Source organism: Ornithorhynchus anatinus, chromosome 17 (assembly GCF_004115215.2).
Source record: "Ornithorhynchus anatinus isolate Pmale09 chromosome 17, mOrnAna1.pri.v4, whole genome shotgun sequence".
In the NCBI taxonomy this organism is placed as follows: domain Eukaryota; kingdom Metazoa; phylum Chordata; class Mammalia; order Monotremata; family Ornithorhynchidae; genus Ornithorhynchus; species Ornithorhynchus anatinus.
Window position 1 is genome coordinate 35,276,568 of NC_041744.1, and position 12,475 is coordinate 35,289,042.

The 12,475-nt window shown below is 41.2% G+C and overlaps 1 protein-coding gene across 3 annotated transcripts in view; it reads right to left on the bottom strand.

Annotated features, from left to right (window-relative positions):
- The window catches only part of CBLB (Cbl proto-oncogene B), a 206,214-nt gene that overhangs the window by 47,449 nt on the left and 146,290 nt on the right, over positions 1–12,475 (bottom strand). For all 3 annotated transcript variants that reach the window (XM_029082023.2, XM_029082024.2, XM_029082022.2), the window contains exons 11-12: positions 3,716–3,901; positions 1,389–1,754 (exon numbers count right to left, since the gene is read on the bottom strand). In XM_029082023.2, the coding sequence (XP_028937856.1) occupies positions 1,389–1,754; positions 3,716–3,901 (552 nt within the window). The remainder of the gene's footprint in view (positions 1–1,388; positions 1,755–3,715; positions 3,902–12,475) is intronic.

A 12,475-nucleotide genomic window follows, 5' to 3' on the forward strand; every position in this document is an offset into this window, starting at 1 on the left:
TCAATGGCCTGATTATTTGCCTTTTTAAGTCACTTAGCCTTTTGGTGCTTGGGCTTACCTTTAAAAATCAGGAAACAATACTAAAAAGGTTGCTAGGAAGTAAAACAAAAGTAATTCTCAACTCCCTTACCCTGTGTAACATAAATTCTTAATAAGTCTTTCACTTATTTGTTTACAGTTTGAGACTTTGTGGTGATACAGTTTCCTGCACACAAGAAATGTAGTCAATGTAGCCTTAAAAAGAACTAGAATCTTCTCTTAGGCGGTTCTGCTGTATCAGCATCTCAGCTAGAGGTATCAAGAAATAAAAGAACAAGCTAAAAAAAGCAATAGTCAGACAGGGAACTCATTCCATTAGGCTATCAACAAATGGTGAAGCTAGAGACATAAAGAAAGGTAAGGAGGGCCTAGACCACAAATTAAGCAGTGATTTCATAAATTCAAGGAGAAAGAACTACACGATGTCCCAAGCCCTCCACTGGTTCCTAGATTTCTCTTCCCTTAGAACACACAATTCCAGGAAATACACCCCAGTTGCAGATTTCTCTCTTGATTTTGGGTTTACCTTCAAGGGAGGAGCCTACTTTATAAGCCCAGTGCTGCATTCCTGTTCTCATTCACTACTGCCTTTCGAGTAAAAAAAATAAAAATGAATTTAGCCTCTCCTGCCATTAGGTATCCGGAAATATCCGCTTGCTTGATATCAGTCCTCACTAGACTGTCGGCTTACAGTGGTCAGGGGACATATCTGTCAACTCCATTACACTGTACTCTCCCAAGCGCTTAGACCAATGCTCTGCACACAGCAAGTGCTAATAGATACCACTGATTGATACCGTTCCACTCTGATATTTCCCAGGGACTCTATGGTAAAATGAAGCTACTATTGAGAATCTCGCTTATAAGAGTCTTTAAACTCACAATCATTTACGGTCTGAACTGAATTAAGGATCGGCAAGGACGAACTAAATGAAGAAGGCAGGCATCGACCGAAGCAGCGTGGCCTAGTGGATAGAGCACAAGCTTGGGAGTCAGAAGGACCTGAGTTCTAATCCCCCCTGTACCACTTGTCTGCTATGTGACTTTGGGCAAGTCGCTTCACTTCTCCGTCCCCCAGTTACCTCACCTGTAAAATGGGGATTGACACTGTAAGCCCCACGTGTGACAGGGACCGTGTCCAACCTGATTAGCTTGTATCTACCCCAGCGCTTAGTACAGTGCCTGGCACATAGTAAGCACTTAACAAATACCACTACCATTATTTTTATTAACCAACATAAAAGGCCATCGCAAAAAAGCGCTCCGTCTCACGTCGGGCACCGCGGCCCGACGACTTCCGTGAGACCACGGACCTAAGCACCCCAGCCCCGGTTCTTCCGGCTCCTTACCTTCGACCCTTCTACGGGCAAATCGTGGCGTCTGTGTTTTCGTACGAATACGGGATCGGAACCCACTCTGTTGTGCCTCCCGTTTACGTTCGAGCTTGCAGTCACTCCCGGTTTCGGAGAGCAGTCCCCGACTATTCGGCAGCCTAACAACTGGCTCGCCCCAAACGCATCCCGGGGGCACCAGGCTTCGAGAGGCATTGGCAGGTCTCTGGAAGGCACGCTTTCTGGATGATGCGAGTGTCTGCTTATTCTAGGGTCTGGTGGGATTGGAGGAGGTCTCTCAGGTGGAGGAGGTGGAGGCTCTCTTAAGGGAGGGGGAGGTGCTGGGAGCGGCTTATCTTGTTTCCTCATCATGCACGGAGAAGACTATATACACACAATGAAACAAAATGTAAAGATGTATCACTCTTAAGGATGATTTTTTTTTGTTATTTTTTAGTGGCCTTCCCAACTTTGTTGTATTGTATTTCCCCAAGCATTTAGTACAGTGATCAGCACACAGTAAGGGCTTAATAAACACCATTGATGATGATGATGATGAATAAATACCAGATTGACTGTTAATTAGGGTATGTATTAAGTGCCTACCATGTGTCAAGTGCTGTTCTGAGCACTGGGGGCTATTGAAGTTAATCAGGTGGGACACAGTTCCTGTTCCACATGGGGCTTACAGCCTAAGTAAGAAGGCTATCATTTTCTCTTAGCATCACTGTAAGAGCTCTTTGAAAATATTCAGAGTAGCGCCTTTAGCATTTTCGGGTCATCCACTAACCTGTTCCTTTTATCTCAGATCAATGGCATGAAATCTAAACGAGAGAAACCTAATACTGTATTTCAAAAGAGGGGATTTTGGAAGTAAAATTCAGCAATGTGAACTCCGAGCTTACGGTTTCAAAAGGCAGAAAGTGGGAGAAAATCCAAATGCATTATACAATTGTCTTATATGATTAACATTAAAATAGCACCACAATGAGAAAATGCATTTATCTGTGGTTTAGCTGGGAATTAGGAAACATCTCTGACTTTTATTCTGTAGGCATACTCTGAATGAACTTAGAAGCCTTTTAAAAATTACTACTTGACATCTAATCTTAAAAGAAGAGCGCATAGTTTTGTTATGAATATAGCTCTTTAGAAAATAATGGAATTTAGGGTATGGGATTACAGCTTCGTTTCGCATTTTTCCCAGATAAGTCGTTAAAGGCCTTGAATTTTACAATAGTACATATTGCAAGGTACATTCTTAGAATGGCATTTCAGGTATTCAGTGAGTACTTTCAAAATGCAAATCTGCATAATTCCTTTTGTAGAAATTTGAAGACTCCACTGAGAGCATCTTCATACCTGCTATAACAAAGCATCTTTAATAACACTATGCTTATCTGATCCACAAAAAATGACTGGTGTTGTTAGATGTTAAGGAAACATCAGAGAAAAGAGAATTTGTATGGATACATTCGCTTTAATAGTCTTTAATTTAACCTAAAGACTAGCAAGGCCTTTTTCTTTACTTTAGACATTATACTATTCCTCTGAAATGCTACACAAATAGTTCCTTAAATCATAAGACTTGTTTCAAATTAAACAGAGGGATGACAATCAAAGGAGTCAAAAAATGTCCGCACGCCAGAGTTTCAAATACTTTACAGAGCTAAAAGGTGTGTATGTGGTGCGACAACTTTAATTTCTTTTCAAAATATATCTAATCCATTCCCTAATCCAATAATTCCTCTATATTTGCATGCATAGCTTTCTCTTCTAAATCCCCTTAAAACATGGCTCATAGTCCCTTTCTAAGTATTTATGCAAATAAGCTCTCTCCACATTTTTCTTGTCATGACACTATGAAAATGAGGGTAAACTATAATTTGATAGCAGCATGCAGTTTATTTAGTGCACATAATGACCTTTTAAATCCATTTTGCAGAGTGAGCTGAGTAGTTCTGCTAATATTTTAGCAAATCGAATTGTAAGGAACAAGTATGCTCACAAAATTAATGTAAATTCCATGGTAGGAAATCTTGGAATTCAACCACAAGGTTCATCATACTGTAAATAACAGTCAACTTGATTGTGTGTGTGGGGGGGTATCTACTATATTATATAGTCATACGTACGTATAAATATGAATATACACAGATAGCTGCCCTTTGAGTTTGAAGACACCACCGATGATGCAGTTCACTTAGGAGTGCATGTGTGATTTGCTGACAACCAATGGAAGGATACGAGTTGTAGAACATAAATGGGAAGAGTGAAGAATTAACTCCCTACTGTCACCCAAGCTAAGTACTTCTATTTAGGAAAAAAAAAAAAAACAGATTTACCTTCGGGGAACCGGTTGGGCTGGCACAAGGAGATCGCACCACCCCTTTCTGAATGAGATCCAGGCGAGGAGGAACCGGGGGAAGACTAAGATGCGGAATCTGGAGGGGGTCTGGAAGAGGTTTTCGTCTCTGAGCAAGAGGAGAAGATCCAGGCGAGGTGACTGGTGAATTCTGTCTGTCATTGCACTACAACAGGAAAAAGAACAAAAAAACCAAGTGATACTTCTGAACTGCTATCTTTATTTCCAATTCCTGAGGAAGACTATTGGTCTCTCCAAGGTATTTGTCATTAACCATTTGCTAAAGTTGAATTTTTTGGATTAATACATTAGAAGAACACTATTCTTTCCCTCGAGGAGCATATTACACATTTTAAAAAGAGTCTGTTACAGGATAACTTTCATGATTCAGTCTGTATTATCAGTGGACAATTTAAAGAAAAATGTGAAGCACAAAAATCCAACAGAGAAATGAAGCTGCATATTACTAGTGCACTAATAGGAAACATTAAAGAAACTTGACTGAGAAAACCTTCCCTATAAAAAGTAGCTTGATTTTGCTTTCAAGTATTTTCTTCTTACCACATTTTGTCTGCCTTCTTTGGGACTTTGTGAGTAAACAGAACAGATTTAACATTTTATTTACAGATAACTCTGGGTGTGAGTGCTTCAGAATGAGTTTTTTAATTATTGAAATCTAAGTCATGTTTCAATAATTAAGAATGGAAATGAATACTCAGATTTCTGTAATACTTGCATTGTGCCTCTATTTTGCAGAAACTAATTAGCTATTCTTTTCATCCCTTGTGAATGAGGCACCCAAGTGCAAATACAGATTTTGTAAAATTATCAATTCATATGTATTTAGCAAATGTATCTTTTCTATGCTTTCACGCAGAAACACTCCAACAAAATTAAGCTATGTTCAGTTTCTTTAAAAACCATTCATTTAATCGTATTTACTGAGCACCTACTATGTGCTGTATTTAGCACTTGGGAAAATACGATTATGAGTTACATTCCCTGTCCACACTGAGCTCCCGGTCTACACTGGGGGGAAACAGACATCAATAATAATAATAATAATCTTGGTATTTGTTAAGCGCTTACTATGTGCCGAGCACTGTTCTAAGCGCTGGGGTAGACACAGGGGAATCAGGTTGTCCCACGTGGGGTTCACAGTCTTCATCCCCATTTTACAGATGAGGTAACTGAGGCACCGAGAAGTTAAGTGACTTGCCCAAAGTCACACAGCTGACAAATGGCCGAGCCGGGATTCGAACCCATGACCTCTGACTCCAAAGCCCGTGCTCTTTCCACTGAGCCACGCTGCTTCTCTAATGGCAATGTCAAGCAGAGAAAACGAGATTACGTATTTTGAAAGAATTAAAATTTTTCTAGTTCCAACTTGGATTTGCAGACAAGATATAATCAACAAATCAATAAAAAATGCTGGGCCCTGCATGTATTTAACATTTTTAATCTTGGATACTGTTACAAAAGGATTGGAGCAATTCTCAGTTGCTATTTGGTGAGAGGAGGGCAGGAATGAACTTCATGACTGTTGGGAATGAAGAGTCTTCAATTATTAAGAGGAACTAAATTTTGAAATATTAAAAATTCATTGTTCTACGCAAACACAGGGAAACATAATAAGTCGTTGGTGGTTTCTGAGCATCCTCCGAAAACTGCCTACAAAAATCTACAGCTCTTCGGTAATCTTCTGGTCATTCATTCATTCAATAGTATTTATTGAGTGCTTACTATGTGCAGAGCACTGTACTAAGCGCTTGGAATGTATGAATCGGTAACAAATAGAGACAGTCCCTGCCCTTTGATGGGCTTAAAGTCTAATCATGATGGTGGTACTGTTAGGCTGCTTTGAGTTTGATAACTTTTGAGTCAGAGTAGCTGTAACTAAATAATTTTTGAGTTTGAGAAGCTGATACTAAGTCATTTTTGAGTTTGAGAAGCTGCTACTACTTTGGCAAAAAGTAACTGATACTGCCAGCTGACAGCTGGCCAGAAGCACCCTCCCTCCTCTTTTCAGACAATCAGTCTCCCCCTCTCCAAAGCATTACTGAAGTCACATAGCCTCCAGGAGCCCTCCCTGATCAAGCGCTCCTTTCATTTTCTCCTACTCCCTTCTGTGTTGCCCTGACTTCCTCCCTTTATTCATCCCCTCTCCCAGACCCACAGCACTTATGTGCGCATCTGTAATTTATTATTTATATTAGCATCCTACTCCTCGACTAGACTGCTTAATGTGGGCAGGGAATGCGTCTGTTTACTGCTATATTCTACTCTCCAAATGCTTAGTACAGTGTTCTGCACACAGTAAGTGCTCAATTAATACAACCGAAGAAAATGAATGAACTTAATAGCAATCTCTGTAACCCTGGGAAAGTTCATGGCCATCTCACAACACCAATTTTCATTTCAAAGGGAAATAGTATGATGGGCATTCACTCTATACATCACCTTAGGTTTGTACCCACTCAAAATATTTCTTATTAAAAAAAAGGGGGGGGGGGAACTGATGGAGTCTCACAATCCCGTTTCCCTCTTCTATGCCACTTCAGCATCACCTGAGATCTTCAGAGGTCACCCACAGTCAGTGAATCATATTTATTGAGTGCTTACCGTATGCAGAGTGCTGTACTAAGCACTTGGAAGTGTACAATATAACAATAAACAGACACATCTCCTTCCCACAATGAGCGAATTGGCTTCTGTTCTTGATTCCCCCTCTGATTTTCTCTGGAACTGTGTGCAAGGTAATCAATCAGTAGCTTACTGAATTGTCTACTGTCTGCAGAATACTGTACTAAGCACACGAGAGTGTTAAATAGCCTTAGTTTATATGATCCCTACCTTTAAGGAGCTTGCAGTCTAATGGGGGAAACAGGCTCTAAAGGAAATTACAGGCAGGAGAAAGCAATATCGCTGACCGATGGCCTAGCCCTCTTTTTTCCAATAGTTGGAATAAATTTCCTAACGTTCCAAATATTAGAAAGATTTGCTGACTCCTGTTGCTTCTGACAGTTCTGTGCCCCCAGAGAAAGGCAATCCACGAGAATTCTCTATTGGAGGGAAAAGGAAGTCAATATGAGTTAATCAGAATGGGCCAGCTACCAATCAATGGTATTCACAGAACACTTACTTTGTGCAGACCACTATACTAAGGACTTGGGTGAGGAGAATACAAATGGCAGCTATGATCCCTGCCTTCAAAGAGCTTATAGTTGACCACAGGAGACAGATACTAACGTTTATTACAGACAAGAAAATCAACCAAGAATATATATCACAGTGCTTTTTGGGGGGGGAGGTGAGTACCTAAATGCGTAAATGGTGGGAATAAGAGCATGGGTGAGGCAGAAGGGAGGGAAAATAGGTTGGGGAAATGAGATCTTAGTTAGGGAAGGCTTCCCGGAGGAGATATGATTTCAGTAGGGCTCTGAAGACAGGGAGCGTTCTGGTCTGTCTGACATGTAGAGGGAGGGAGTGCCAGGCAGGAGGAAGGCAGAAAAGCAAGGGGTTGACAGAGATCCCTGGAGAGAATGGCAGAGTTAGACTTGGGGAGATTCCGTGTGCATCTGGCTTGGCCAAAGGCCAACCCCTGTCTCAGAGAACAGAAGGATTGCAGCCTGTAAACATACTGCGGGCAGCGATCATATCTCCCAGCTGTGTTGTACTGTCCTCTCCCAAGCTTGTGGTACAGTGCTGGGCACGCAGTACAGGCTCAATAAATACCACTGACTGATCGATTCCTGGTAGAAGACAAGCTAGCCTTCTCTCTCGTGAGGTTTTGGTATCGGCCAACCTGAACCATCGCTATCTAGAGAGTGCCTGCAACCAGAAGTCGGAATCTGAGCCATGGAGGGCTGGGTCACGAGCGTCTCGGCCCATGGAACTACCTGGAACTTAAACCATTCATAAGAAAGGTGGCTTAGAATTTGTCCTTTAAATGTCAAAGTAGAGTAGAAGTATCCCCATCTTCCTCTTAAGAGTGCAATTGACCGCACAAAGATACAGAATTCTATTCCACAGAATATAGTGAGTCATACTGGATGCACCATTTAGAGGCATTTACCACAAGATCATCTAATTTATGGAGCAGATGTAATTAAATAACGTAAGCATCATGATGATGCTGCTTAATAGAGGATACTTGAGGGGATAGTAGGAAGTATTTAGAAGAAAGTTAATAGACCAAAGTCAGTATAATGGTGATAGGAGGGATTTGTCAATTGTTCTTTTTTCAACTGCCCACCGCACCCCACCTTCTCAAAAAAAAAAAAAAAAAACCAACAACCCAAAAAACAAATTTCTGATTAAGTCTTGGCAGATGACTTTGTTGGACACTTTAATTGAGCCTCCGGATAGGTCTAAGTGAAAAATCTTCCCATTACCAAATAATCTAAATGCTAAAGTCACTTTGCCCTCAGGTCACTCCTGCAAATACCATCTCTCATCTAGCTTCGCAAATAAATACTGAAAAAACAGCAATAAGAGCCTTCCTCTGTTAAGAGGTTAATTATTTTAACAACTCAGAGGCTGCCCTTTCAGGCACATCTCTTAGCAGGGAATTCATTTCAGGAGGTGGAATTTAACCATTAACCTCATTAATAGTATGAAGGAGATACACTGCTGCTCAAATAGAATTAAAAGGGTAATCAAGTGAGGGGAGGAGTCAGTTTTCTGAAAGTGGTGGCAAACAGTTGATCATGCACATAGCTCAGCTCCAAATTTAAAAAAAAAAAAAAACGGTCTGAACATATGGTTACTTTTCTACGCCCCTTGAAAAAGAGAGGCAAAAAAACTGCTGTATAATAGCACGCTAGGCTCTTATCCACAGCAGTTTTCTTATTCTAGCACCACATCACAATCTACTCAGACATAACCAGTAGGAAGAACATTTCCTAATTCTTTATCAGCGCTCTCTCCAAAATGTATAGTGTGACCTGTTGGATAGAGCACGGGCCTGGGAATCGGGAGGACCTGGGTTCTAACCCGGGCTTCACCACTTACCTGCTGTGTGACTTAGGTAACCTCTCTGTGCCTCAGTTACCTCACCTATAATGCGGTTATCAAAACCGTGAGCCCCATGTGGGGCATGGACTGGGTCCAGACTGATTAGCTTGTATCTACCCCAGTGCTCAGTACGGTGCCTGACATATAGTGAGCGCTTAACAGACGCCATAAAAATATAGATAAATCACAGAGTTGTTAGAGACATTCCCTGCCCACATCGAGCTTACAGTCTAGAGGAAGTCCTGATGTGTGAAATTAACTGATTAGTAGATAGTAGAAGCTTCCTTGTGAGGACGCACAGAAAGGATTAGGCCTCTTCAGTCTGAAACAATTAAAACTGAGGGCCTTGATTATTAGGACATTTCTAAAGATGGTTACCATTAGTACAGTGCTAAGTGCTTAGCACACTACTTTGCAGACAGTAAGCGCTCAGTAAATATGATAGAATGAATTACCGAGCAACTCCCAACACCCTGTTGCTATATCAAAGACAAAATTCTGCCTGACAAGTCCATTGATTTGACTGAATAATGGCCTTTCGCTCCTATTAATTTATTCCCTGCATTCATACCCAGATGCCACCTAGGGCTCCAACTTCAGCCAATAAATTATCAAGCTGTGTTACTCTGGACAGCACAGCCACTCAATCCAAAAGTAAGCAAGATAGCTGCAGAGTACCTCAAAGGACTATTTCGAGGCCAGAAGAATAGGAGTGATCATGACCTCGCCATTATTCTCGGCTCATCTCTCTCACTCAACCCGTCACGAAACCCTGTCACTTCTATCTTCATAGCATCTCTGACCTCCACCTCTTCCTCTCTGTCCAAACTGCTACTGCTCTGATCCTAGAAGTTATTTCCCTCCTTGACTACTACATCAGCCTCTTTGCTGATCTCTTAGCCATTTCCTTCTCTAATCCACACTTCGCTCTGATGCCCAGATCATTTTTCAAAAAAAAAACACCCACCAACTGTTCAGTTCACATCATCCCATTCCTCAAGAACCTCCAATGTCTGCTTAACTACCTCCACACCTAACACAAACTTTTTTTTTATGGTATTTGTAAATCCTTACTCTGTGCCAGGCAATGTACTGAGAAACTCTTCAAAGCACTCAATCAGCTCACTCCTCGGATCTACTATAATCCGGTCAATACACTTCACACCTCTAATGCCAACCTACTCATTTTACTCACTTTACTTTGATCTCATTTACCCCACCCCACACCCTCCTTCTGCCCTGGGAATCCCCCCTTCATATCTGACAGACTTCCACTCTCCCCACCTGCAAAACCCTCCTAAAATCACATTTCCAAGGAGCCTTCCCAGCCTACAATTTCATTTATAATCACTTAATGGCAACACCACTGATTGATTGGAATATATGGAGCATTTACTGCATGCAGAGCACCGTACTGAGTGTTTACTGTGCTCTTGGCTGTGGGCCCCTTACAAAGTTTGATACTCACCCCAGCCCCATACGTTGTACTCTACTATTTACCTTACCCGTAATCTATCTTAACGTCTTAGAGTGAAGTCCTAGGGCTCCAGAATGTGAAAACTCTCATTTTTGTTTTCATGCCTGTACCTTTACCAATTTTTTCAAGGCTTTTGCTGTAAAGGTTTAATTAATGCTCTATTTTGTTGCTTTGACCAAAATTATACGTCTTGGCACTTCGAATGGATGCTAATCACTACATAAAAAGGCTAGAAATCATCCTTTGCAGCTAACAACACAAAATCCTGACAACAGAAACCAGCAAAGCGATGTGGTCAAAGGAACCCGACTTACTGACAATTACCTGCTATGATTTGCGATTCATATTAGTTCTAGGTCAGTAAGTGATTTCATAAAAGCTTTCCAAAAGTGCATCATTAAGCAAATAAAAAGAAAAAAATTCAAGGGAGAAATCTGCAGCGTAACTTGAATATTGCTCTTCGGTGTTAAAAGGGAAACGTAGAGAATTCAGCCCAATTGCTACCAAGATGAGATGATGGTATTAGAAAAGATCTTGAAATCAATGCTAAAAGGCCTTTAAAATGCAGTTCTTATCCCCCTTTTCCGATCCATCAGCTGGAACTAGCTCGGGGAAATGAGTTTCCATATTTAAATAGGGGAGGTGGAAAATCATTGCAACAGGGCCATAAGGCACATTTCTCCATGACCTAAAGTTTTTTTCCCTAGGTTCAGGAAAGCAAGGCAGGTGGAAAGTGATGGAAAGGGATGGAAAAAGCTTCATTTGGAAAGTTGACCTGTAGGGTAGGCTACCTTTTGCTGATGAAGAGTAGGGGAGAAACTTGCCATCACCAAATTCCATCAGTGCCTCACCCCTAACATAACTTCCCTTGCAATAGTATCTAGGCCCTCATGAATCCTGGTAATTATCCAAGGAACTCCATCCAATATCCCGAAACTAAGACAGTTTGATCAGTTCACTAGGCAGAGGCCTGAGACCCAATTTCCACTTTGCCTCTGACTGACCACGTGATCGCCTGCAAATAACTCTGCTTTACTAATGTTCGTCATCCTTACGTACAACACGGAGGGAACTATTTTTGTCGTCTTCGACACAGATACGGCAAGGTGGAAGAAATGGCGCCCTGAATCCATCACTGCTTATTGTTCTGAGGAAGTTGAATCATTAGCCTCGGCATCATCAGAACAAAGGAGTGGCAGTAAATAAACGGGTTGCACGGGCCTGGAGTTCAGAACTTCCGAATTCTCATTCCACCCTGCCGTGTGGCTTTATGCCAACCTTTGTTTCTCTACGAGTAAAATGGAGAGAAACGTTATTTACTTACCTCTTGGGGACAATGAGACTTGTTCGACAGTCCAGAAATGCCATATTTTCCTACATGAGGTTTGCCAACATTTAACAAGTCTTAAAATTCAACGACTTGTGGTCATGATTCAATAAACACTTTTTTTCTACTCACATTCCAGAAGGGCTCTGCACATGATAAAAGCAATTTTAGGTCTGCATGCCTTCGCCTATTGTGAAGACATCCACATGAGTCAAAGTTAAATTCTGAGCCACTGGAACAACTCTAAAACGAGCTGCAGGGGACTGTAGCTCTCCTCAGATAACGTACTGGAATCTCCTCAGATAACGTACAGAATCAATCAATATTTATGGAGCACTTAATGTGTGCAGAGCACTGTACTAAGCACTTAGGAGGGTATAACACAACAGTGATGTGAAACAAGTTCCCTGCCCATCAGGAGTTTATATTCCGGAGGGGGAAACAGATATTAACATAAATTACGGATAGGGACATCTTCATTATATCAGAATGCTCTAATCAGTACTACCGATTTACTTACTGCAGCTCTAAAGTCTTTTTTTTTCCCCTCACCCCCTCTGGGAGACCACATAATATGTGCCTACTTTTAAGAAAGCAAAAAAACACCGCAAACTCCATCAGTCTAAATTATTTTCTCCTTAAAAATCACAGTTCAGTTGTCATTTTATCAGACCGTGACAATTGATCTGAATTTCAAGCTGCAAATACAGAAGTCCCGATTTATACAGGATAGTTCGGGAATAAACTGTGCTCAGTATTTTGGGGCAACAAGAGGCAAATTGAAGACCAAAGAAAAAGCTTCCCTGGAGGATTTATTAGAAGTGAGAGCTGTCCGGGGGAGAATCAGAGTTGACTCTAAGAGGATTACTAATGGATTTAATGAATGAACTACTGTTTTTCGGCTTACGCGTATTTTCTCT